At 40.4% G+C, this 26,325-nt stretch overlaps 1 protein-coding gene across 4 annotated transcripts in view; it reads left to right on the forward strand.

Moving 5' to 3' along the window:
* The window catches only part of CHD6 (chromodomain helicase DNA binding protein 6), an 853,354-nt gene that overhangs the window by 716,804 nt on the left and 110,225 nt on the right, over window positions 1–26,325 (forward strand). For 2 of the 4 annotated variants that reach the window (XM_050806430.1, XM_050806433.1), the window contains 3 exons: window positions 5,204–5,724; window positions 23,451–23,598; window positions 25,372–25,521. In XM_050806430.1, the coding sequence (XP_050662387.1) occupies window positions 5,204–5,724; window positions 23,451–23,598; window positions 25,372–25,521 (819 nt within the window). Of the gene's footprint in view, window positions 1–1,633; window positions 1,965–1,987; window positions 3,177–5,203; window positions 5,725–23,450; window positions 23,599–25,371; window positions 25,522–26,325 lie in introns of those variants that run through there. The other 2 variants (XM_050806431.1, XM_050806432.1) reach the window with 2 other exon arrangements.

The raw sequence follows: 26,325 nt of genomic DNA on the forward strand, positions 1-26,325 counted from the left end.
TCTCTGTCCTGCGAAGAAAAAAAAAAGGCTTTTAATAGTTGATACTCTTGCCAGCAATATATGAGCGCACCAATTTCGGTATGTCCTTGTATTGGATTTTTCAAATTGAAAATGTAATTTACATACTATAAAATCCACCCTTTTAAAATGTGCAATTTCGTGGTTTTTAGAATATTGACAAGATTGTGTAAACATCACCACTATTTAATTTCAGAATGTTTTCGTAACCCCCAATTTGTCTCTTTGAGTTTGTTTTTTTCTGAGTATTTCATATAAATTGTATTATACAATATGTGGCCTTTTGTGTCTGGCTTATTTCATTTGGCATGTTTTCAAGGTCTATCCGTGGTATAGCATGTTTCAGTACTTCACTCTTCACTCTTTTTTTTTTTTGGAGACAGAGTCACTTTGTCGCCTAGGCTAGAATGCAGTGGCATGATCTCAGCTCACTGCAGCCTCCGCCTCCCAAGCTCAAGCGATTCTCCTGCCTCAGCCTCCCAAGTAGCTGGGATTACAGGTGCATGCCACCCCACCTGGCTAATTTTTGTGTTTTTAGTAGAGATGGGGTTTCACCATGTATGGCCGGGCTGGTCTTGAACTCCTGACCTCGTGTGATCTGCCCATCTTGGCCTCCCAAAGCGCTGGGGTTGTAGGTGTGGGCCACTGTGCCCAGCCCCACTTCACTCCTTTTTATGGCTGAATAATATGCCATTGTATGGACATACCACATTTTGTTTGCCCGTTCATCTGTTGATGGACTGGGTTTCTTCCACATTTTGGCTATTGTGAATAGTGCTGCTATGAACATTTGTGTATAAGTTTTTGTTTAAACACCTGTTTTCAATTCTGTCTCTGTGTGTGTGTGTGTGTGTGTGTGTTTGTGTGTCTGTCTTTGATGGAATTGCCAGATCATTTGCTAACTGTGTAACTTTTTGAAGGACTGTCACACTGTTAAGTGGCTTCACCATTTTTTATTCCCACCAACAATGTATGAAGGTTTCAGTTTCTCTGTATCCTTGCCAAAATTATTGTTGTCTGTCTTTTTTATTATAGCCATCTTAGGTGGGTATAAAATAGTATCTCATTGTGGCCTTGAATTTGGTTCTTTTTTATTATTGAATTGTAAGAATTCTTTATATATTCTAGACACTAGACCCTTATCCAATAAATGATTTGCAAATACTTTCACCCATTCTGGGGATTTTCTTTATACAGTTGTTCCTCAGCGTCCATGGGGGATTGTTCTAATGCCTTCCGTGAATACCAAAATCTGAGGATGCTCAAGTCCCTTATTTAAAATGGTGTAGTATTTGTATATAACCCATACACATCTTCTCCTACACTTTAAATCATCTCTAGGTTACTTATAATACCTAACATAACACAAATGCTACATAAATAGTTGTTGTAGTATATTGTTTTTAATATGTATTTTTATTGTTGTATTGTCATTTTTAATTGTTTGTTTTCAAATATTTTCAATCCTCAGTTGGTTGACTCCATAGATGCAGAACCCATGGATTTAAAGGGCTGATTGTACATTCTTGATAATGTTCTTTAAAGTGCAAAAGTTATTTATTTTGATAAGTGTATTAAAGTTTTAAACAAAAAATATTTAAATTCCTTAATTACTGTATTTCACATAAAATATGCATAATTTTTAGGAAAAATTGAGGGAAGTCTAATAGTATTATATTATCACTTTATTTAATTTTTCTTTCAAAGAAAGAATCATCTTAAATTTGGGAGAGGGAAATGTCATCACAACTTGGAGAGTATCTTCCCTTTCAACCTTCCATCTCTATATATACCTGTTTGCCATGCCAGCATGTGAAGAAACGTTTAAATGGCCAGTAAATACTGTTTATATGAATAAGAATGAAAAGCTGTCTCTCTCTATTCCTTGGGAACTTGGATAGAGAACAGGACTAGCTTGGAAGCAGCTTACAGGCAATGATCGTCAGGTACCCATGTATGGATTCATTACAGATAGAAATCTATGTTTCCTGACCCAAAACAAAAAAATACAGTGAAATATGCTTGTTTAATTTTTTTTAAACCTGATGTACTGAAATTTACTGGTTTTTGCTGCCCGAGTTTTAGCATATTATTTCAAGGCCTTCTGTTGAAAAGGTGTGGAAATGGTTATAACTGATGAAGAAGATTATGTAACAGATATACTCGTTTTTCTGGATGATTTTCTTAATTAGAATCTGTTTTGACTTTCAAGTTCTTGAATAATTGTTAAAGGTTTGTCTGTGGACCTCTGGGAACCACTGCCCAGGGCCATAATTTTTTCATTAGTTCCTAACTCCTTTTCAACTGACCTGATCTGGTTTATCTAGATTCATGTCTTTAAGTGTCTTTTCCAGGAATATTGTGGATTGATAATTTTGAATCACAGAAACAGGTTTTTTACTAACAGTGCAGTTTTTGAGCTAGCATTGTTGCATGTGTTACCTGTGGACCCTCTCCATTTCATTCTTGTTTTCCTAGCTTCTTGTCTCTATTTAAATTGTTGTTATAATTTGTAAAATATTTTTGGCACCTTGTGGCCCATCATCTCCAACCTGTTCGTTTTAGGGCCAGTTTCAAAGTGGTGATTTAATGCCCTTGGTAGAAGCTGAAACAAAGCTTTTATTTAGGCTCTTTGCCTTTCCCCCCACTGACCTTGAGACACATGAAAGAAATTATTTTTTGTCTAATATTTTTTAATCTTCAGCAAATATATTTTCATAGCTCCCAACAAGGTGCTTTAAAAATACAAACATTTCTGGTAGACTTTTCAATCATAATTTTATATATTTTATTACTAATACCTGCTTTTTCATCAACAACTGCATGACCTTTCCCAAAGTGATTGCATATGCCATCACATTTAACTTTTATTTTTATTTTTAAAAGGTAGAGTCTTGCTCTATTGCCCAGGCTGGAGTGCAGTGGCACAATCATAGCTCATTGTAACTTCAAACTCCTGGGCTCAAGTGATCCTCCTGCCTCAGCCTCATATGTAGCTAGGACTACAGGTGTGCACCACCACTGCTGGCAAATGTTTTAATTTTTTTTTTTTTTTTTTTTTGTGGAGATAGGGTCTTGCTCTGTTGCCCAGGCTGGTCTCTAACTCCTGACCTCAAGCGGTTCTCCCACCTCAGCCTCACGAAGTGCTAGTATTACAGGTGCGAACCACCATGCCTGGCTGCATTTAACATTTCTAACCAAGTTTCGTCATGCTGGTCTCATGGCCTAGCAATCATTGTAGTTCCCTGGGAGGTCATACAATGCTCAATGAAATGAGTGTTAGCTTTGGCCAGATGGATAGTTCAAATCTAAACTCCCGCACTCAGTAGCCGTTGGCCTTGGGCACACCAGTTAACATCACTAACCTTCCATTTCTCTGTATACAAAACCGGCATCTTTTTATTGACCCTGTGGGATTGTTATAAAGATTTAGAGGTCATGAAACATGCCTTGCACAAGCTCTAGTGTACCCATATGGCATGTTTTCAATAAACGTTAGCTGCTACTCTTGCTATTGCCTAAGGATTGAATACCCCCTTACTGCCACCTACTTCTAGCTTATTTGGGGACCCCTGTCCTTCAGAAAAGAGACCTGGACATGAGATATGAGCTGAAAAGACAGAGTCTCACTCTGACCTTCAGAGAGCTGCCTCGGTGGGAGTAGATCTTTTATGTTATCTTTGAAAGCCTAAGAAACCTGTGACTCGTCCTTTTCCAGTCTGTACACCCTTGCATGCTCAGCAAAAACTTGTTCCTTGAGGGCCAGCTGTCCTTGGCACAGAATTCAGGAATCTCCCGAGGACGGCTCTGCACTTCACAGGAGCTGAGCTTCACCTGGATACCTGTCACCTCACTGCTAGATTTCTTCTTGCCTTTTATCCCATTAAAACAGTATTTAAAATTGTAGTAAAAAGCATATGATAGAAAATTTACCATCTTAACCATTTTTTTTTTTGCATTTGATTTTAAATTCCTTTTGTCCACTTAGCTCCTTTCCCAAGCCATCTCAAGTACTCAAATCAGTAATGAGATCATAAACTGAATTGTTCTCCTTTTTTTTTTTTTTTTTTTTTTTTTTTTTTTTTGAGTAGTGAGTCCTGCCGGAATGACCAGTTCCCTTTGTATTTAGGCTTATGAGGCTGGACTGTATTGATATGATAAAGATCTCTTCCCCTCCCCACCCCAAATCTTTCTTTTCTTTCATCTTTTTATCCTGGGATTCTCAGTGTTATGTTTGGGAGCATTGGACTAGGGAAAGACACTGGAAAAAACAGAAGGGGAAATACGCAGCTGAATGTTACGGTCTCTGTAACTACCAGGCTGGGCCAGGAAGTCTGAGCACAGAATGGATAACCGGCATACTAAAGGGAAACCATGCCACCTGGGCAACTGTCTGTGCCCTTTAGCACATGCTGGGCCTCTTGTTAAGAGAAAAGATTCCTCACAAATGGTGCTATTTCTAAGCCATCATGCAAAGATGATTGTAACTCTCTTCCTAGAAAGCCTGCTTGTCCCTCCCAGGCTCTCCTTAAGTTATTTCTTTGTTCCAGACCAAGGGAGGTGCTGTTCCTTGAAACTAACACCCACATTGTTACCGATTATCACCAACCTTAGCTTTGTTATGAAATTGTAAGTATTTTTTTGCAACACCAGACCTGAAAGAATGAGATATAACTTCTATACCCAAAGGGATGTTTTCTTAAAAAGTGGTCACTTTGGGGGGCTGTACTTTTGTTTGTTGGTGCTCAAAAACAGCTTTGCAACTTCCATTTTGGGGATGCCTTCAGCACCTGTGACACATCCTTTCTAATGGCATCCATCACAATAAAACTTCCTCCTATACAGGTAGTTTGGTTTCTGCAAGTGGCCAAAGGTTATTTGGTGCTCAGTCTGGTGGCTAGATTAGATGATCATACAGAACAGCACAATTTTTAGTTAAAATCAAAGGTGTATCTTTGATCCTGATTTAGTATGCTAACAACACGTTGGCACAGCTCCCCAAGTTTAAAGGCCGTATATGTCCTGTTTGCCACTCTGTCTCGAAGGCCTAGCACAATAGGAACTAACAGAGAGTGGGAACTCAGTAAATATTTGTTGAGCAAATCCATGTATTCAAACTGGGTAAGTCTCTTTGTAGGAAGCATGCATTGGAAGGGTAATATGCTTGTTTCTCTTTCTTTTACAGTTGTCAAATTTAAAAGTTTTGAATCACTCCCCAATGTCTGATGCCTCTGTCAATTTTGACTACAAATCTCCATCCCCATTTGACTGCAGCACTGATCAAGAAGAGAAAATTGAAGATGTTGCTAGTCACTGTCTGCCCCAGAAGGACCTATACACTGCTGAAGAGGAAGCTGCTACCCTTTTTCCTAGGAAAATGACATCCCATAATGGGATGGAGGACAGTGGAGGAGGAGGTACTGGCGTGAAGAAGAAACGGAAGAAAAAGGAGCCAGGAGACCAAGAGGGTGCAGCAAAGGGAAGCAAGGACAGAGAGCCCAAGCCAAAGAGGAAACGCGAACCGAAAGAGCCAAAGGAACCCAGGAAGGCCAAGGAGCCGAAGAAGGCCAAGGAGCACAAGGAGCCGAAGCAAAAAGATGGGGTAAAGAAGGCGCGGAAGCCCCGGGAGGCCTCAGGCACCAAGGAGGCCAAAGAGAAGAGGAGCTGCACTGACTCTGCAGCCAGGACGAAGTCCAGGAAGGCCAGGTACTTTCCTTTCTTCCTTCTCTGAGCATTTGCCTGTGCCAGTGCAGAATGATTTGCCTTTGGCATTGGCCCAAGCCCCTGGACACAACCTTGCTGCACTCCTGTGGGCTTAAGCTTCATATCCCACCTATATAGGATAGGGAGCAGGGATAACCCCTTGGTGCTAATGCAAGGGACTGTCCTTGAAGGTTGCTGTTTTCTCATTGCATTTCTGAAGTCGCGGCATTTCAAAAAAGACATTTGTGTTTTTAGGCTACTCCCAAGAATTCCCCACCCGCTTCAGACCCCAACCATTCTTTTTGGTCTTAGTACTTAGCATTCTTTAGTTGCTAGCTGGTATCCTGCCGGATGTGTAGATGTGCCCCCTATATCCCATGTTTATGTGTTCTTTGTGTCCATATTAGCTTTCAGCCAAAAATGAACCACCTTTCTTACCTCCTAATGAGAGAAAGATAAACTTAATTAATACTGGCCATGCAGTTTCTTGCCATTCCTTTTGGACAAAAAAGAATTAAAATGTTAACATGCACAGGGTGTAAGGGAAGTGACATCCCAGGTGTGATACAGAGGGCAGTGATTTTTGGAACAGTAGTGGTGTAGAGTGGCAGAGGAGCTGCTGTAAGGAGGATGCACAGTGACGGGAATCAGTCGTGCAGGAAGCCTAAGAGAGCCATCAGTATCCACAGAGTTCCAGATAGTTGAGGACTGACTAGCTTCCCCTAGGTTCCAAACCCTGAGTGCAGGACCATTCCTGATCTATTTATCTAGTTCATTGTCTAGCACAGTGCCTGACACATTGACAAGTGCTTAGGAAATGCTGAGTAAATGAGACCAGAGCCGACTGTAACGACTTACGGTGAGACCAGAGTGCATAGGTACAGAATCACTGTATAGATCCTATCAAGATAGCAAATGCATTCCTTGTGCAGGGAGCTCAATATCTGTCATCATATACAAATATATTTCTCATTTTGTTTCTAAATTCCTTGTGCAGAAGTTTATATTTAGAATTTTGAGGAAACACCAAATATATGACTCCTATCTTAAGGAATTTACATGTCTAAAATCTAAGTACAGAGGAAGGTTAATTACATTTATCTATGTATCTGTTATTCTAGACCAAGAGCACTCATAAAAAACACAGAGACTGATGTGGATACTAACAAAACATAAAGTAATGAGGCTATCACACCTGTGTTGGTCAGGCATGAAGGAGGTAATTTGAAGAATGCATTTTAAGTGGTGTGTGTTGCAACCTGGAGTTTACTAGATGGTTCACTTCTTTTTCAGAAGGACAGTTTGTTGGGACCAGATGGATGGTTTCTTAATCCAAATTAAAAATTTGCCTCATAATATTCACTCCCTTCTGTCTGGCAGAGGATTTCATCGTTCTTCTACCAAAGAAACTTGGGTGGGATCCCAGGAATGTAGATTACAGAAAATGCCTGTAAACTACCTTACAGAAGGTCAAGAGAGAGGTAGACAAAACTCAGGATTCTGCCTAACTAAAACCCTACAGGACTTGTTTCTTAGTGAACCTAGTGAGCATACTCTAATCTCCAGTGTGTGGATGGAGTAGCAGAGTGACTGTTCGTCCTCTGCAAATAATTTTCATCTCCATCTCCAGATTACTTTGGAGGAGCTGAAGTGGTACTTTGGGGTAATAGCGTATATAAGGAAGGAGGATCGGACATGAGCTAGTGTGGCGACTTTTTATTATTATTATTACAGAGAATAATAAGGAATAAAGATTGTGTGTGAGAATTTAGGGTAATTAGAGGAGGGTTTTATAGGCCTAATAAGGAGTCTTGGTTTGTATCTAGAAGACATTAGAAAGCCATAGGTGTCTGAGCCCACTTAGCCACTGGTTTCTGATGTTTACAATTTTATCAACTCTTCATTTTTTAAGGAATTCATGTTTACATTTTATGAGGTCTGAAACAAAGTGATGAGTATGCAAACATTGTCATAAATTCCATTTTGGGGGAATAAGGGGGCATTTAACTAAGTGTTGGATGCCAAATGTATAGGCAAAATCAGGATTCTGACTAGTGAAAATGTACAGGCTTTCTCATATAAATGTAGCAATACTAACACAACTTGATTTGATCTAATTAGGCTGTATGAAATATAAGTGACTTGGAGAAGTGCTTGGTAGTGTTTTCAAAGGCTGCTAACTTAGAAGACAGCAGAACCTTTTCAGGTTTAGAAGTCCAAGAGACATCCTGTTAGAGAAGGTTGACAGAAATGATCATCTCTTTAAAAATGTGGACAAGTTACATGAGCTTTCTCTCTCTTTCTTTTGGAGCTATATTATATCGATCTGTAACATAATAGAAGTCTTTTGTGCACTCCAGGGTTCTGGACTGGTTAGCCTTTGATTGCTTCTCTTTTATATCTTTATAAAATTGTTTTGGTTCCTTTAATTAGTGATCCTACAGGTAGGCAGAAGCAGTTTTAGATATGAAGCATGTTAATTGATTTAAAAATACATATATATATACACACATACATATATATATGCATATGTTAGTAATTAAGCCTTAGTTTTTTGTTCTCTTTGATTTACTCTTGCAGATTGGCTCAAGTACATGTTTTGATTTAAGCAGATATCGATTAGACCCTGGATAATACTTGATGGTTATAAATGATTCACTTAATGCTTGGATTACTGTAGGAGCTCCACAACTGATTTACGGGCTTCTGGCCTTTTCCTCCTTCAGTCCATCTTGCCAGCTGCCACCTGGCTAGTCTTTCTGAAGCACTGCTGTTGGCCCCTTTATTTATGTTGGCAACAGTGGTGGTGGTGGTGGTGATAAATCAAATCGCCTTTTCTCCCTTTTCAATTCTAAATCAGTTGATAAATAGTCAATAGAAATGGGCATTCATTTATCAGCTCTGTTATTGGTAAATTGGATTGAAGAACATTGGTTAGCTTGTGGCCACCATCAGACTTGTTGTTCCTCCCTCAGTTAAGTTTATCTGCCAGCACTGCAGGCACTCGAAAGCAGAGGTGGCGGTGCTGGGCCATGTGTGCTCCATTCCTTCTTCCAGTCTTGCTATTGGAGTATTTCCCCAGTCTGGGAAGTGAGATAAATTTGAAGAAGGGTGGAAAATATATTTCCAGTATTTTTAAGTCCTTGGGAATAAAATATGCTTTTCCTCATGAAAACATGGAGACAGGGAAATGGGATTCCCTCAACAATTTATAACCGCTTAGAATCCTCTGATTGTTCCTGTTGCCCCCTGATTGCTCCTGTTGCCTCCAGGACAAAATCCAGACTCCTTCCTCTGTTATTCAGACCCTCTGGGGTCTGATGTCTCCCTCCCTTTCCATCTCTGGCACTGTACCTCACCAACTCAATTAATCTCATTAGCTCTTAAAGGTCCTTGACCCACTTCTCCTTTGGATTGCCCTGGGTATTTCCCCAGCTCTTATCCTCTCGGTATCCCAAGTCCTTTCCATTCTTCGGGTCTGAGTGCAAGTCTAAGTTCAGATATATATCAGAGTTCAGCTGTATATCAGTACAGATATATATATCAGAGTTTCCCCAAAACAGCGTACCCGTGTGTCCCCTCTGAACTTCCATAGCATTTGGAGCCTCACTTTTCATTATAAATCATAACCGTAGACCTGGGAAGGCTAAAAGATACTTACTTAGTTCAGCCCTGTTGTAGGGCTGCAGCCAGGGAAACGGAGACCCACAGAGAAGTGACTTGTCTAAGGTCATTCATAGATGTGTGTTATAAACTCAGGCCCGATTCCCAGTCTTGTATGTTTGCCTCTAAAACAGGCTACTTTCCCCATCATTAATTATGGTTTTCAGGTATGTATGACTTGTTTTCCTCAGCAAAAGTTAAGTGTCTGAGGTCAGGATCAACTTGCCTTGTGCCTTTTTATGTTCCTGGGGCTGGTCACCAGAGAGGTTTGTCAGGTTCACATATGATACATATCTCTCTCTATATAGATATATATATATATATAGAGAGAGAGAGAGATATAGAGATATATATCTATATGTATAGATATAAATGTATTCCAAGAATGAATGGTTAGAGCTCTTCTCCTTGAAAATAAGACCTGTATAAGGTATCTTATAACTTATACCTGTATAAGGTATCTTATATCTTATAACTCCCATTGTTATATAACAGTAGGTAATATATCCATTTTATAATTGAATGAAAGTTTAAAAAGTTAAGTAACTTGTCCAAGGCACAAAACTAGTGAGCACCATCCTTGGGATTTGACTCCACGTTCACCTGATTGTAAAACCGACTTTTCTCCCCTCAGCTGTGTGTCTTTATGTTTTGCTAAGGAAGATCAGAAATGGACGTGGGGAGATTTCAGTGTCAGATAAATTTGTTTTTATTTGTAGGAAATGGTTGCTCTTCTATAGAATTTCAGTTTGCATACTTCATGGTATCCTTTCAAGGACTAAATGTCTTCAACTTTTTCCTTTGCTGTTTATGTTTGCATTTGAGAGGCAACAGATTATTGAACATGTCTGTTCTAAACAGGTGATAGGTAGTCTAGCAAATTTTCCTTTTCAAGGATGATATTAATAGTGATCAGTATTCATTTATTGCTTGAGAGATAAAAGCCTAAAATTCTTAAATAGGAGAAGTTTCAATTGAAACTAGTGTCTCTTCCCTCCAAATTATTATTATTATTATTATTTTTAGAGATGAGGTCTCCCAAATAGCTGGGATTACAGATATATATTACTAAACCTGGCTTCTCTAAAGTGTTTTTGAGTATGAGTTTAGTTCATTCCTTTATTGTGTAAAACTTAAGCAAGAAAGAAAGCTCCTTCAGGAAGCCAAGTTAGGCTCTGTCATTTTCCTGACTCTGAAATTAAAATTTCATTTGGTATAGTTTATATGCTTATACTATTTTTAAAATTATAGTGCCTTATTCCACAGAGGATTGGAGCCACTTGCCTAAGAAGACATACACAGATGTACATGTGTGTGTGTATATATACAAACATATACACATACCTATGCATACATACCTGTACATGGCCAGTATAGCTGGAGGAGGGGATCAGAGAGGCAGGGGTCAGATCATGTAGGGTCATGAAATGTTAGTAAGGGCTTTGGGAATATATTGTTCCCAAAATTGTTCATTACATTGAATATAATGTTTCGGCCTTAGAAAAGCAACGTGACAGTTTCTCAGAGAAGCTAAGTTTTTACCATTTGAGAAAGAAATTTCATATTAGGGAACTGTTACAGTTCATTTTATGTTCCTATAATAGAATACACAGACTGGATAATGTATAGTGAGCAGAAATTTATTTGGCTCACCATTCTGGAGACTGGGAAGTCCAACAGTATGGCGCTGGAATCTGGGGAGGACCTGTGTGCTGCTCCTTATCCTGTGGCCAAAGGCAGAGGAGCAAAAGAGGATGAAATGTTACTCTAAAGAGAACGAGAGAGGGCTACTGTTGAGATAATCCACTCCTGTGATAAGAGTATTCATCCATTCATGAGGCCAGAGCCACCTGACCTGATCTCCTCTTATTAGACCCCAACTCCCAACACCACTGCATTGGAGATGAGGTTTCCAACACAGGAATTTTGGGGGACAAATTCAGATTATAGCAAGAACTGTTATGCAGTGGATTCTGTGCTCAACAACAGTTTTTGCATCTAATGCTTCTAAATGCCTGTGAATATCATGTTTTGGGGGGACGGAGTCTCGCTCTCTCGCCCAGGCTGGAGTGCAGTGGCGCCATCTCGGCTCACTGCAATCTCTGCCTCCCAGGTTCAAGCGATTCTCCTGCTTCAGCCTCCCGAGTAGCTGGGATTGCAGGTGTGTACCACCACACCCAGCTTATTTTTTGTATTTTTAGTAGAGATGGGAGTTTGCTGTGTTGGCCAGGCTGATCTCGAACTCCTGTCCTCAAGTGATTCGCTTGCCTGGCCTTTTAAAGTGCTGGGATTACAGGCATGAGCCATGGTACCCAGCCTGAGTGTTGCTTTTAAAAGCTAAGGTCTTGAGTTTTGGTGTTCATGTTGTCGGTGAGGGCAGCGTATAAGCTTTGGAATTTCCACACATATCAGAATGGTTCATATTCTTTCTTGCAAGTCAAGAAATTAGTGTGCTGGCCCAAGTGGAGGTCTATCTACCTGGATCTCTGGTCCTCAGACTTTGCTGTGCCTAGGGAACTACCTGGAGAGCTTGTTAGAAAAGTGGATTCCCCAGAGAGAATGATTTATTAGGTCTGGGGTGGAACCCAGGAATCTGCAGTTCAGAATTCTCCCAGGTAATTAGAGTGTGGCTGAGTCTTAGATTATCCTTTGAGAAACATGTTTCCCAGGTGAAAGATCACAGGAAAAAGGAGCCTGTGTAAGTTTTTATATGTAACATCTGCTAGGAATGAAAAAGCAAAAAGAGGAAAAGAAGTGGTTGGTGTGATCAGCCCCAGTTTCAGTTTTTCATCCCCATTTGTTTGGTTTGTCAACCCAGAGCAGATTTTTCTCCCAAATCCAGCATTTTACCTTTTTTTGATTTCATCTGTGATGACTGCTTCTGGGAAGTGTTCAACCCCAGGCCTTCTGATTATATAACCATCTGAGCTGCGTGGTTGCCGCTGAGTCAGCCGATCACTGTGTGGTGCAGGAAGAGTAGTAACACAGCTAGCTTTCCTCCTCACAGGGCTGGTGGCTCTTTCTCATTTATTTGAAGGTCAGTCAGCTATATCTGTTTAGAGAGATCTTTATTGAGGCTAATTTCAGGTTCAAGAGATTACATTAGTGGGGTTCTTTCTGTTGGGAGACCTGTTTTTACATTGTGACCATTTATTACACCAAAGAAGACATAAAGGTGTGTATGAGCCCTCAGTAGAGACCCTGAGCTTGGAACCCGTTGGACTTTGTGTTAACCAGGGAAGAAATCTAAATGGTAATGTCAGAGACCCACCTTGGAAGCTTTGTACTAAGTCTTTATTTCTGTTTTTTGTTTGTTTGTTTGTTTTTTTTTTTTTTTTTTTTTTTTTTTTTTTTTTTTTTTTTTTTTGGAGCATCAGAAGTGCTTACTTTGTGGCCTGGTGCATAGTAGACCTTTACCAAATCTGTAAGGGAACAGTTGCTAAATAATAATGCTTGATACATGCCTACTCATTTATCCAGTATATTTTTAGTGCCTCTTCTGTGTCTTGCTTTGTTTATGAGGTTTTTTTATAGGGAATGCAATAGTGAAGGAAGCAAGGTGTCAGAAGTATCTGTGAGCCCAGTCATTGAGGTACTTTTATGAGTTTGAGGTGCTTTTCACAAGAAGCAGCCTTGACAAGTGTTCAAGAAACAAGCAAAAATATAAACAAATGAAAAACCTGGTATAACTGCTTACAGAGTAGCTGAAAGGATTTAGAAGATAAGGAGCATGTCATTTCTGGTCTGAGGAGTCCCTTGGAAGAGATGAGTATTGAGCCAGTTATTAAAGAAATTTGTAGATGAGAAAAGACTTAAAACAAAAAGACCAAAAGACATTTAAACAAATGTTCTTTTTAGGGGCTTCCAGATTTTAAGATGGTACATGCAGCCTGCTTTCATTTTCACTTCTCCAAATCTTACTGAAATGATAGGAAGAACAGAGGGGACGAAATTTTTCAAAGATGAGAGCTATTACTGAATTTCTGGACAAAGAAGTCCACTGGTATCATACTGGTGGATAAATGGTATGGAGGGAGTCCCAGCTTAGAGCTCATGCAGGCACTGTGTTTGCAGCAGAGATAGAAGTGCTTTCTCCTTGCAATGGAGCAGGCAGCTCTGGAGGAGCGATTGGAGGCAGGCCAGAAGTGGAGGTGGCTGATTAAGGGACTGTCTGCAGAGCGGCTGTGTGGTTTGTCAGCTCTAGGATGAACTCAGGCAATTACTCTACGGATATTAGGCAGTTTGCCCTGGGGAAGGGGCTAGGGCTCCATATAAGGAATGACATCCACAAGAAAGGGGCACAGAGCACTAACTTCTCTGCCCTTCCCTGCCCATACCCTAAAAAGTGGAGGGAGGGACAGCCACTTGACATGTGTGCAGAGTCCTAGGCCAGGCTTTATATTCAGGGGCGAGGCTTGTAGAGAAAGCGGTTTACTCAGAAGCAGAGGAGAGCCTCACCAGGCACCTGTATTACCAGCCTAGTTGATTTTCAATAGGAACAGTCTACTGAAGAGCACAAGACCACAGACGAAAACGAGCAGCATAAAGCAGGAAAAGGAAGAATGAAAGAACAACTGTCATAAGAAGAAACAATTAAAGGAAAAGAATGAACATATTTTAAATTAGCTCCTCAAATTGAGGATATTTTGTCTGCAACACAAGAATGGGTCATGACAGGAGCAATCAGAAAAACAAAGAATGAAAATTTAAAATGTGGTTGCCTCCACTAAAAGAGTTCAAAGAAAATACTGAGTAGGGAAAGAATAGGGGAGGTATATAAGATCTGAATTCATCAACTTTCCTATCAGGATGTCAGTAGCCATTGCTTAATGTTGATAAATAATGAACTAGAAGCATGAACGCATCAGAGAGGCGTCAGTCAAAAGCGATCCTTTCTGGGGATTTGGTGCACTAAGGATGGGTTATACTTTTTATTTGAAACTCTTCTATACTTTCTGAATTTTTATTTTCAATTGCTTTTATTACTTTTAATAGAATTACTTGGTAAAACTCTGCTTTTTCATCTTAAGAGGAAGTAATCTTTTTGTTTCCATTTTACTAGGATATTGTCCTCTGTAATCTCTGTTTTGAAGGTGTTGATACGGTTAAAGGGACTGAGAGGGCAGATTTAGTTCACAGTTTATCTACAGCAGATTATATCTGTACCAAAATAATTAGGGTTTTTTAGTATTTTTTCTTTTAACTAGTATCTTTTAAAAATAGATACCAACTCAGTTCTCTATATAGGCTCAATTAATACGGGCATTATGGAAAAGCTGAATCAAGTGTACAAATGAGCTTTTTCAAGGTAATATCCATGTTTTCAGTATTGTACTCCTGGGAAGAGGATCAAAGCGTATAGGAAGGTCAGTGCTGGAAGCTTCTCTGAAGCGTTGTTGCTGGAGTGGAGTAGTGGTTCCTGGACTGGACTCCTGAGACTCCGCTTGTCTTTGGAGGTAGTTATTGGGATCATGAGCTATTTTCAGTGGCTGTAGTAGTAACTCATTCTTGCTGTAAGGCTCTGATGGATATTTAATAAAGTTTTAATTTTAAAATGAGAAGATGAATCATTTTGAATTAATGCATCTTAGTAGATAAGAGCTTTCAATACCTGGAATCCACAGGGACAGAGCCATAAAAGATTCATAGGAGTACAGTGTCATGACATGTACCCAGGTCTTTTCCTCGTACTCAGATTCGGCACTCACTTCCTAACTCTTAGTTCTAGCAAAGAAACCTGGAGGCTAGAAACTAGAGATATGGTTGCAGAGAAAGTTTGAGAAATCCCATCTACCTAGTGCTTTCATATTATAATGAAATTTCCTATTTGGAAAGCAAAAAAAAAAAAAAAAATTTCTAGGACAAACTACAGAAAGTAAAGATGCACACAGTCTTCTTGGCTGATGAAGCCATGTGGAAGACAGAATAAAAGCTTTGATGGTTATGACTAATAGTTGTCCTGCATGTATGAAATAATTGATTGGGAGTTTCTTGCATGTCATAAATGCATAGTAGGTACTTTCTTTGAAGTGGAGATATGTTTGATTGTAAAATCAAGTTGGAATAAAAAAATAGTTACTTTGACTCTCAAAAATGTTATTTCTTCCTTTTTTTTCCTTCCAAGTTAGTCTAACGCTGAAAGCTATTAATTAAAAAGAGGATTATAGAAATAAGATTGCTTTGATTCAAGCCCCTGTGCCATTAATTGGTGGGAGTATTAGGCGTTTATATTATTCAGAACTCTCTTGGTTACAAGTAACATAAACCCAGTCAAATTAGCTTAAGTTGGAAAAAATGATAATGAGGTTCAGTAGCTTAAGGAATCAGAACCAGGAAGTTTAGTTGAGACCAAAGCTGTTTGTCTCCAGTGACCCCCTGAGCCTGTCTGGGTGCCACTCCATCCTTTGCAAATGCATTCCTCTCAAGGCTGGAATCATGGCTGCCCGTAGCTGTGGGTTTACAGCTTAACAACTTCATGACGTAGGAAGAAAGATTCATTTTCCTACCCACTCCTGCCTATATATATTTATTTATTTATTTATTTATTTATTTATTTTTAAAGGAAGGACTCCCAGATTAGTCTGGCTAGGTCATGTGTCCATCCTGGACCAATCACCATGGTAAAAGGAATGGGGTACCATAGCCCACTCTGACCTTCTGCCAGAGCTCTTTTATGGTCTAGGAATCAGTATTGGTTGTCAGGAAAAAAGATGCCAAACACAGTATCCACTTCTGCAGTGGAATAGATGTATGTCAAGATAAATTATTTTTTAAAGTATGTGTGTGTGTGCGTGTGTGTGTATGCGTGTGTGTGTGTGTGTATATATATTTATGTGTGTGTGTGCACGTGCGTGCGTGTGCGCACACGTTTCCTGAACCAGTTGCAAACAAGTTACATATGTCTGGCCTTTTTGTCCCTAATACATCAGTGTGTCTTTCCTAAGAGTAAGTCATTCTTCTATAACCATTGTCTAGTTAGTTATTCTTTTCATTCCCTTATAACTACTAAGTAATCTGCAGGGAGACACTTTAAGATCATGCAAATATCCTGCTTCTCTTCACATCATTCTGCCTAGATTTAGCATCCCTTGATGATTCTGCACCATGCCCATCTTTTCTACATTGGTTACAAAGTGGTTTTTTTTGTTTGTCATTTTGGGTTTTTTTGAGACAGGGTCTTGCTCTGTCACCCAGGCTGGTGTGCAGTGGCACCATCATGACTCACTACAGCTTCGACCTTCTGGGCTCGATCAGTCCTCCCATCTTAGCCTCCCAGGTACCTGGCATGCATCATCATGCCTGGCTGATTTTTTTTTTTTCCCAATTTTTTTGTAGAGATGGGTTTTTTTTGTTTTTTTTTTTTTTTTGAGACAGAGTCTCGCTCTGTCGCCCAGGCTGGAGTGCAGTGGCCGGATCTCAGCTCACTGCAAGCTCCGCCTCCCAGGTTTACGCCATTCTCCTGCCTCAGCCTCCCAAGTAGCTGGGGCTACAGGTGCCCGCCACCTCGCCCGGCTAGTTTTTTATATTTTTGTAGTAGAGATGGGGCTTCACCATGTTAACCAGGATGGTCTCGATCTCCTGACCTCGTGATCTGCCCGTCTCGGCCTCCCAAAGTGCTGGGATTACAGACTTGAGCCACGGCGCCCGGCCGAGATGGGGTTTCAATATGTTGCCAGTCTGGTCTTGAACTCCTGGCCTCAAGCCATCCTCCCGCCCCAGCCTACCAAAGTGCTGATATTTCAGGCATGAGCCGCTGCACCCAGCCTCAAAATGATTTTCTAACTCTACCACTTCCTTTACAGTTACCATTTGTGTTTTGTAGTGAACAAGAGCTCCCCTTTATCCCTTATTCATTATTTATGTATGTCTCATCGGTATAGATTCCTATTATTTTCAATGACTTATAATTCTTTACTGTCCTCAGTTACTTTGGTGTTCAGATGGTCTCAGTTTTGGGCAACAAAAGCTCTTCAAGCTGACTTATTTCTCATTTTGACTTGCCATGTTTGTTTTTCTAAACACTCTCTTACTTTCTGACATAGCAGGGTGTTTCGGGCTCATCCTCTCTCTTCCCTGCTTTAGCCTTGGAATCGGCCATTTCTGTGAGGAGCTTCAGTATTAAACACGAAGATCTGAGTGTTAGGTGTACACATTGCTGATGGGGCATCTTCGCTCTTAGGCCCTTTCTGTTGTCAAAACTAGGGGGAAAATACATACAAACATGCACATATGAATATATGTACACACGTATATACATACTTATATCTACACACATACATGTATATATACATACACACGTGCGCATATACGTGCTTGTGTTCATACATGTTATGGAACTCATGAGTTCAACTGATGATGCCTGCAGTTGAGATTCATCTCACAGTATCTCCCTTGCCTTATAGCATTTCGTATTTGCCAGTTCCCAACATCAACACATTTACTCATTTGCTTAGTCCTATACCACATCTGAAATAGTTCAGAGTCACTTCACCATGGTAGTTTTTTTCTTAACTACCAAGAAAAAAAAGTTCAGAATTGGTTTGCTCTTCTTTCCCCTTCTCCTAGAAATTGAGAGTATGTAGTCAAATGCTGTGTTCATCAGTTAATGGAAGCGGTTTTATTCTTTATGAGGTGCAGTTATATTACTTGTTTTAAACATACATGGATTCACTTGTTTCAGCTTGTTTTCATCTTTTAGTTTTTTGTGTTTTAGTATGTAGAACTTTAACAGATTTCCTAAAGTCAGATCTGTATACAAAGGTATACTCAGAGAAGTGTCACTCCCTCCTGTATCCCTGCTACCCCTTGTAGATAGATAGGCATTGTGGGTTTTTTTGTTTATCCTTCCTGTGTTTCTTTTTGTATTAGTAGATAGATGTGTACAGGTTTTTTAAATTTCCCTTTATTCTTACACAAAAGGTAGCATATTATACTCTTTTAACACTGCTTTGTTCACTTGATATATCTTTAGAAATCATTCCCTATCAGTTTGTAGAATTATTTCTTGTTTTTATAGCTGTCTAGTATTACATTGTATATATCCTAATTTATTCAGTCATTTATGTTTAGATAGGTAGTTTTCATTATTTTATAATTACCAAAAAATGTTGTAATAAATAACCTCATGAATATGTGTTTTTATATCGTGTGATATATCTTTAGATTACATTCCTGTAAGTAGATTGCTGAGTCAAAGATTATTTGCATATGCAGTTTTGTTAGATCCTATTTATCCTCTTTTTTTTTTTTTTTTTTGAGACAAGGTCTCACTCTGACACCCAGGCTGGAGTGCAGTGGCATGATGTCTGTTCACTGCAACCTCTGCCTTCCAGGCTCAAGCGATTCTCCCACCTCAGCCTCTCAAGTAGCTGGGACCACAGACCAATGCCACGATGCCCAGCTAATTTTTGTATTTTTTTGTAGAGACAGGGTTTCACCATATTGCCCAGGCTGGTCTTGAACTCCTGAGCTCAAGCGATCTGCCTGGGCCTCCCAAAGTGCTGAGATTACAGTCATGAGCCACCACACCTGGCCTATCCATTATTTTTGAAGAACCTGGAACTTCAAGGAGCAAACAAACATTCATGGGCCAAATCATCTGTAGGTATAGCAGTTTAGAGATTAAAATGTCTTCAACTGATAAAACTCTCAAGCGTAAGGTTTTTAAAACTTTTTCCAAAGAGCAGAAAGATACACCTTATCTAGTCTTCCTAGAGGATGAATTCAGATGATTATTTTTCTTAATATCGTATTTGAAGATCCCATTTGTAAGCTTACAAGGAATCTTTTCTTCTTGATACTTGCCTTTATCAGAAGAGCTCCAGGAAGAATTTTTGGAACTTAAAATGGCTTCTCTTGCCAAAGGTAACCTCCAAAAAATCACTTTGAGGCTTTCCCGAGTAGAGTATCTTCTTCTTTACCTGCAAACAAGGGAGCAGGTTTCAGCCAGTATTTTCCTATTTTACTGACAAATATTTGAGAAAGTATTCCCAGGCTACCTGAACCCCAGCTTATGGCTGGGAAAATCTAGTAGCGCCTCGGGCTTGTCTTGGAAAGTGCCTCACCATGACTCCTCCCTCCTTTCAACATTTAATGTGTTGCTCAAAATGCACACAAGTCTCCTAGTAAAAGTGTCATATTTTGAGGAAGTTCTATTCGTTAGTTATGATTTGGACTTGGTTTAGCTTCGAGTATGATGTTCCACAGTGAAGCACATGATTCTAGCATGTTGGGCACATGCGCGCACACACACATAATAAATATTTAGAATGAAGATTAAACATATACAGACAAAGTGTTCTAATATAATGAAGTTACATTTAGTAAGTAGATGAAATTGATTTCAAATGCCGGGAAGAAAGATTTAAGATTTTACAGAAGATTCAAAGGCCACTGAGCATGTGACTATTAGGGTGACTTGGCATATTGTAAGCTTTCTTTACGTTTGTGTCAAAGAATTAAACCTTTTTCTAAGAGAGCTGTAAAAAACTATCAACATCTATGGATTTGTGAATTTTCTATATTTGGGTCATTGGAATGTTGCTGATTTTTTAAACCATTATTTTGAGATTCAAATAACATTAAAGGATATTTGAAGTTTTTACATTTACTAAAAGGGAGACTGGGATTTTAGAAAAAAAGAGGCAAAATACATGATTTGGTGTGAAAAAGTAATACCCTGTGACTCAGCTGACCTGAGCATAAGCCTCTGCCCTGCTGCTGACTTTGGGACATTTGCTGCTTTTAAATCTCAGTTTTCAGCCGGGTGTGGTGGCTCAAGCCTGTAATCCCAGCACTTTGGGAGGCCAAGTCGGGCGGATCACGAGGTCAGGAGATCGAGACCATCCTGGCTAACCCGGTGAAACCCCGTCTCTACTAAAAAATACAAAAAACTAGCTGGGCGAGGTGGCGGGCGTCTCTAGTCCCAGCTACTCGGGAGGCTGAGGCAGGAGGATGGCGTGAACCCAGGAGGCAGAGCTTGCAGTGAGCCGAGATCCGGCCACTGCACTCCAGCCTGGGCGACAGAGCGAGACTCTGTCTCAAAAAAAAAAAATCTCAGTTTTCCTCATCTGGAATATAGGGATTGTTTGTCCTGGCTCCTCTTGGGATTGGGATGAGACATGGAATTCACAAGTACTTTGTAGAATGTAATTTACTATGCAGTTTTCTTAATGAGAAGCCACAAAATTACTTCACGAGATAAAGACTCATGAAAATTTAGCATCTTTTAAAACTGTTTTACCTGAGTCTCCTCTTCTGAACTGGCAAGAAATAGAAGAACTTGTGCTTTTTCCCCTGCTTAAGGGTACAAGTACCTTGTTAAAAATCTGTAATCCTTGAAAATGGCACGACCCCTTGAGTTTCAGTTCTTTAGGTTGGATCAAAATAGTTTTTTCGTTGGTTTGTTTGTTTTTTTTAACTTTTAAGTTCAGGGGTACAAGTGTAGTTTGTTACATAAGTAAACTTATGTCATGGTGGTTGGTTGTATAGATTATTTCATCCCCCAGGTATTAAGCCTAGTATCCATTAATTATTTTTCCTAATCCTCTACCTCCTCCCATCCTCCACCCTCCAAAAGGCCCTAGTGTGTGTCATTCCCCTCTGTGTGTCCATGTGTTCTCATCATTTAGCTCCTACTTGTAAGTGAGAACATGCAGTATTTGTTTTTCTGTTCCTGTGTTTGTTTGCAAATAGCTTTCATCGTGAACTTTCCTGGTAGGTAGGCAAGCCAGTCTCCAGCCTGGGGAATAAAAGCTGGGCAGAGTTTGTGCTGACCTGGTTGGGGGCATGTGAAGGGTGAAGGGTATTCAAGAGGGAAGCAGACAGATTTAGCTATCAGCACTGGCTGGTTTGTGTCCTTGATCACCCCTCTGAACAAGGTCCTCCAGTTTCCTTCTCTTCCCCATACTTTCTACTAAATCTCCTGATGGGAAGTACCAGTGTTGGCTCTTTCTTTGTCACCCACATTCTGTCACTTGCCAAGACTTCCTGGTTCTACTCCTGCTGGGCCTTTCAAAGCATTTCCACCCTTGAAAGGCTTCATTCCCTCTTTCCTGGACCTGAAAATGGCCCTTTTCACGCAGAATGAAGTCTAAACTTTCTGGCCTGGTGCACCCTTGATTTTTCCTTTGAGCTGCATCACATGGTGCTTCTGTTCACTTGCCCTGTTATCCAGACACACAACTAACTATCTTTTACTAAATGTATCCAAAACACTGTTCTATTCCCCCAAGAATGCTATGATAATCACAGATGAGCACAGATTCCACTTGGGCTCAGATCTTGTCTCTGCCATTTACTAACCCTGTTGCCCTGGAAATCTAACTTAACCTCACCATGCCTCAGATTCCTCTGAGGAGGAATAAAATGAGAATAAAAATACCATCTGCTGGCCAGGTGCGGTGGCTCACACCTGTAATCCCAGCACTTTGGGAGGCCGAGACCGGCGGATCACGAGGTCAGGAGATCGAGACCATCCTGACTAACATGGTGAAACCCCGTCTCTACTAAAAATACAAAAATTAGCCGGGCGCGGTGGCTGGCGTCTGTAGTCCCAGCTACACGGGAGGCTGAGGCAGGAGAAAGGCGTGAACCCAGCAGGCGGAGCTTGTAGTGAGTGGAGATTGCGCCACTGCACTCCAGCATGGGTGACAGAGCAAGACTCCGTCTCAAAAAAAAAAAAAATACCCCCCCAAAAAAAGCCAAGTGTGGTGATGGATGCCTGTAATCCCAGCTACTGGTGAAGCTGAGGCAAGAGAATTAAACATGGGAGGTAGAGGTTGCAGTGAGCAGAGATCGCACCACTGAACCGCATCCTGGATGACAGTGCGAGACTCCGTCTTTAAAAAAAAAAAAAAAAAGAATACCATCTGCCTTACAGGGCTGTTGTGAAGAGCAAAGGCAATGTAAACGAATGTGCCGGCATGTAGTAATTATTATATAAAGTATTAGCTGCAATCATTAGTTATTGTTATTCCTACTACTGTCAGAATTGTGTTTTTATATGTACATATATATATGTATCTCTGATCAAATGTATGTTCTCAAATCTCCCCAACCACAGTTAATCACAGCCATTCATTAATGCATCCATCTATCCGTTGCTTAAACAACCATTTTAAAACTTGCTTAAATATTAATTGAATACTTACTATGTATAAGGCATAAGACCACTCACTCTGAGGAATACAAGCATAGTCAAGCACATACTGCCCTCTAGGAACTTCGAGTCTGGTAAGAGAGATCAGAGAAGTATAAATTACTCACCTATCCAGCAAGTATTTATTGAGCAACTGTAGAGGATCCAGGCACTGTATGTAGTTATGTGAATTCTGAGCCTGATATTGTAGTTAACAACTAATTCTGGTGAAAGATCATTTAAGCAAAGTATAGTTGAAGTGCTTTGGGAGTGTGGGAAAGAGATTTTACCACCTAGGAAGGCCAGGGAAGGCTTTTTGGAGAAAATGTTGCCATCTTAGCAGGGCCTTGCAGGGCGGATGGACTTGGCCCATCTCTGCCTCTCTGAGGAAGCATTCATGTACTGCCTTGGGCTGTGGTTGTAGGTGAACTGTAGGATTTTCATAATCATAAGCTCGTCAAGGGCAGAGGCAGTGTTCTCTTCATTTTTGAGTGCCTAGTGTTCACTCCAGGTCCAGCATGTACTCAGTAGAGGATGGTGACAGATTAGGGAGATGTCTCTTCCTAAGAAACTTAAAGGGAGATTGTAATTTGAAGATTCTTGGTATCTGTGAAGCAGTTGAACTTCCTAGAGAAGACATTTGTATAAACTAAAAGTGAAGTTTTTGGAGATGTTCATATTATTTCTTACATATTAATTGTAGCTATAATAGTCACGATGGGGTGTAATAAAGTGAATTCTGCGTTGATCCATGTAGATATTTCTTCCCATGTTTCTGTTCATTTCTGGGAAGAAACTCTTGTAGATTCCCCATTAAAGCCTGCCCTGGCCCTAGAATTCCAGGATGTGATTTCATGATGTTGATCACATGAGAAATCTTAGTTTTAAAAACTGCCCAACAGTTTTAATTCTGAATTTCTCCTTGTAGCAAGGAGCAAGGACCAACCCCAGTGGAGAAAAAGAAGAAAGGAAAAAGGAAAAGTGAAACTACAGTGGAGAGTTTAGAGCTGGATCAGGGCCTGACGAACCCATCTCTGCGGAGTCCTGAGGAGTCCACTGAGTCTACAGACAGCCAGGTACAGCTGTGACCGGGAGGCCTGGTGGAGATTACAGCTGCTGGATGGGATCTGGCTCACACTGATCCTGTTGCTCCTCTATGCCTATCTCTAGCACACTCCCTAGCCCGATCAGTATACTAATGATATCCCAGTTTTCCAGTGGTGTTTGCCTCATTCCTGAAAAGTAGCAGGATATTAGGCTGCAGAAGGAGTTGATGTGGAAAACAAAGTTGTGAGCCAAGCTTGTAAGGCCTCTTTTGCCATGCAGGTAATGCATTTAGTGCTCAGAGTGCCAGGCCAGCCTATACAAGGACATTTTCATAATCCCAGATGCTGGGAAAGTCAGAAATGTATCCATTATGCCAACAAGTAAGGAAAGTTTGGCCAAACATGGAAACATGGAGTTGCCCGTCTAAACCAGATTCCTAAAAATATGCCAAAGTGTGCCCATGACAGTGTTAGGGATTTTCTGAGTTGATAACCGCTCTTGAGCATGAAGGCTAATATTTGAAAGTGCTCTGTTTCCTCTGATATTCATAGCAATTTATCTGAGCCATGCTGCTGCAAGTCTCATTTAGAATAAGACTGACGTACTATACCTTCCAGGATCATCTGGACCTTCATGGGTTTCTCACTGCTCTTCCCTGTAGGAAAATGACAGCTAGTAATGTCACAGTATTAATAAGCAGCAGTGTCTGGTGTCAGAGCAGACTCCTCACTGCCTGTAAACTGGGGCTGGTGGCTGTTAAGTGTCTAGATTGGCAGAGGAGCCAGGCACACTGAGTTGATGGAATTTGGCAGGGTATTAGGTGTTTGTAGAATGGTGATCTGTATGTGGTGTTGGGGAGAGGTTTTTATGTGGAATCCCTCGTATAAAGTAAAACATCCTAGAGGCAACTTAGTGAAGAAGTGATAGGAACACAAGAGAGATGCTCAGGAGGTATCTTGTAGAAGAAAAGAGAGGTGGGATTTTGCTTTTGCTTTTGTTTTTTAAGATTTAAATATTTGAGAGTGAACTGGCTGGTAAATGGTTCCCTGAAGTGATTCTACTGTTGAGATATGATGAGTATGTAGAGATTAACTGTATGCTGTTCTGTTTGTGGAAAGCCACTGGGCTGTTTTGTTGTTGAATATTAAAAGGTACAGGCTTCTTAATTAGAGATGAATCCTTAGATCATCACAGTCAAGGTGACTTAGGAACCTTGTTTTGTCACACTTAAGATGTCTCCCTGCATTTCAGGAAGCATTACGAGATTCTCAGAGTAAATCCAAAAAATTGATACTAACTAGTTTTCTAACTACATTTTTAGAAGTACACAGTAAGGATGGTGAATTTAAGCAAAAACAATAAAAAACTGTCATCATGTCATAAAATCTGTGCTTCCAGCAAGTGCTGGAAGGGACCCAAAAGATGATAGAGTTCAGCTCCCATCCTTGTTTTATTGGAGGAAAAGTGGATTCTGAAAGGGGGGAAGTCACTACCGTTGATCAACAGAACACGTCTTACTGGACAGTGAGACATTACCCCTTCTTTTTAGTGGATCATGGCAATTTGGAGATTGAGCTTTTGTTCTGTCCCCTACTCCGCTAGATCCCATTTTGACTGAATTTAGTCCTTAAAAGAGTTGTCTTTAAGAAAGATTTCTTTTGTAAGGCAAGAAAGCTCTCCTTGGCTTATTAGTAAATGTAGATGCGGGTCTTCTTATGTAGGCTGTTGTCTTTCACTCAGAGAGTTTCTCTGACGGGTGTGTTTGCCAGAGAGTTTCTCTGACGGGTGTGTTTGCCCTGCAGAAACGACGCTCGGGAAGGCAAGTAAAGCGCAGAAAATACAATGAGGACCTGGACTTCAAAGTGGTGGATGATGATGGGGAAACAATTGCTGTTCTTGGAGCTGGTCGAACGTCTGCACTCTCAGCTTCTACACTGGCCTGGCAGGCGGAGGTATGGCCTTTGCATGAGGGTACTGACTTTGGCTGGACAGTCATTTTGACCTAGATGACAGAGTTGTTTCTTGGCCCTTTGCTAAAGCATAAGTCAGATCATTTTAAGTGCTGCTTGTAGCCTTCAAATAACTTCTTGTTGTACTGGGAATAACATTCAGACTCCTTACTGTGCTCAGCAGGACCCTCTACATCACACTCTCGCCTTGTTTCACCAAATTCTTCATTTTTTTAGATAAACAATTTTTCCCTGTCCCATTACTCTCCAGCCAAAAGACTGACTGTCTTTTAATGCATTGAACTAACAGTCCTTTTCCACCTGTAGACCTTTGCCTCTGTTCTTCCTTCTGCTTGGAATGCTTTACATGACTGGTTTATCAGTTTTGCCTAAAATGTTATCTCCTTAGAGAGATCCTTCTTGACTCTTTTATCTAAAGTAGATTCCTGCCCCTCATCCCAATGATGTTCTATTTCAGCCCCTTGTATGCTTCCTTAAAGCACTTACCACAACACAAATTGCATTTGAATGTATCTGATCTCTGATGTTGTTTTATTTGTCTCTCATTAAAAATGTGAAAGTCTTGGCCGGGCGTGGTGGCTTACACCTGTAATCCCAGCACTTTGGGGGGTCTGAGGCAGGTGGATCACTTGAGGCCAGGAGTTCGAGATCAACATGGGCAACATGGCAAAACCCCGTCTCTACAAAAAAAAAAATACAAAAATTAGCTGGGCATGGTGGTGCAGGCCTGTAATCCCAGCTACTTGGGAGATTGAGGCACAAGAATCACTTGAACCTGGGAAGCAG

Source organism: Macaca thibetana, chromosome 10, assembly GCF_024542745.1.
Source record: "Macaca thibetana thibetana isolate TM-01 chromosome 10, ASM2454274v1, whole genome shotgun sequence".
In the NCBI taxonomy this organism is placed as follows: domain Eukaryota; kingdom Metazoa; phylum Chordata; class Mammalia; order Primates; family Cercopithecidae; genus Macaca; species Macaca thibetana.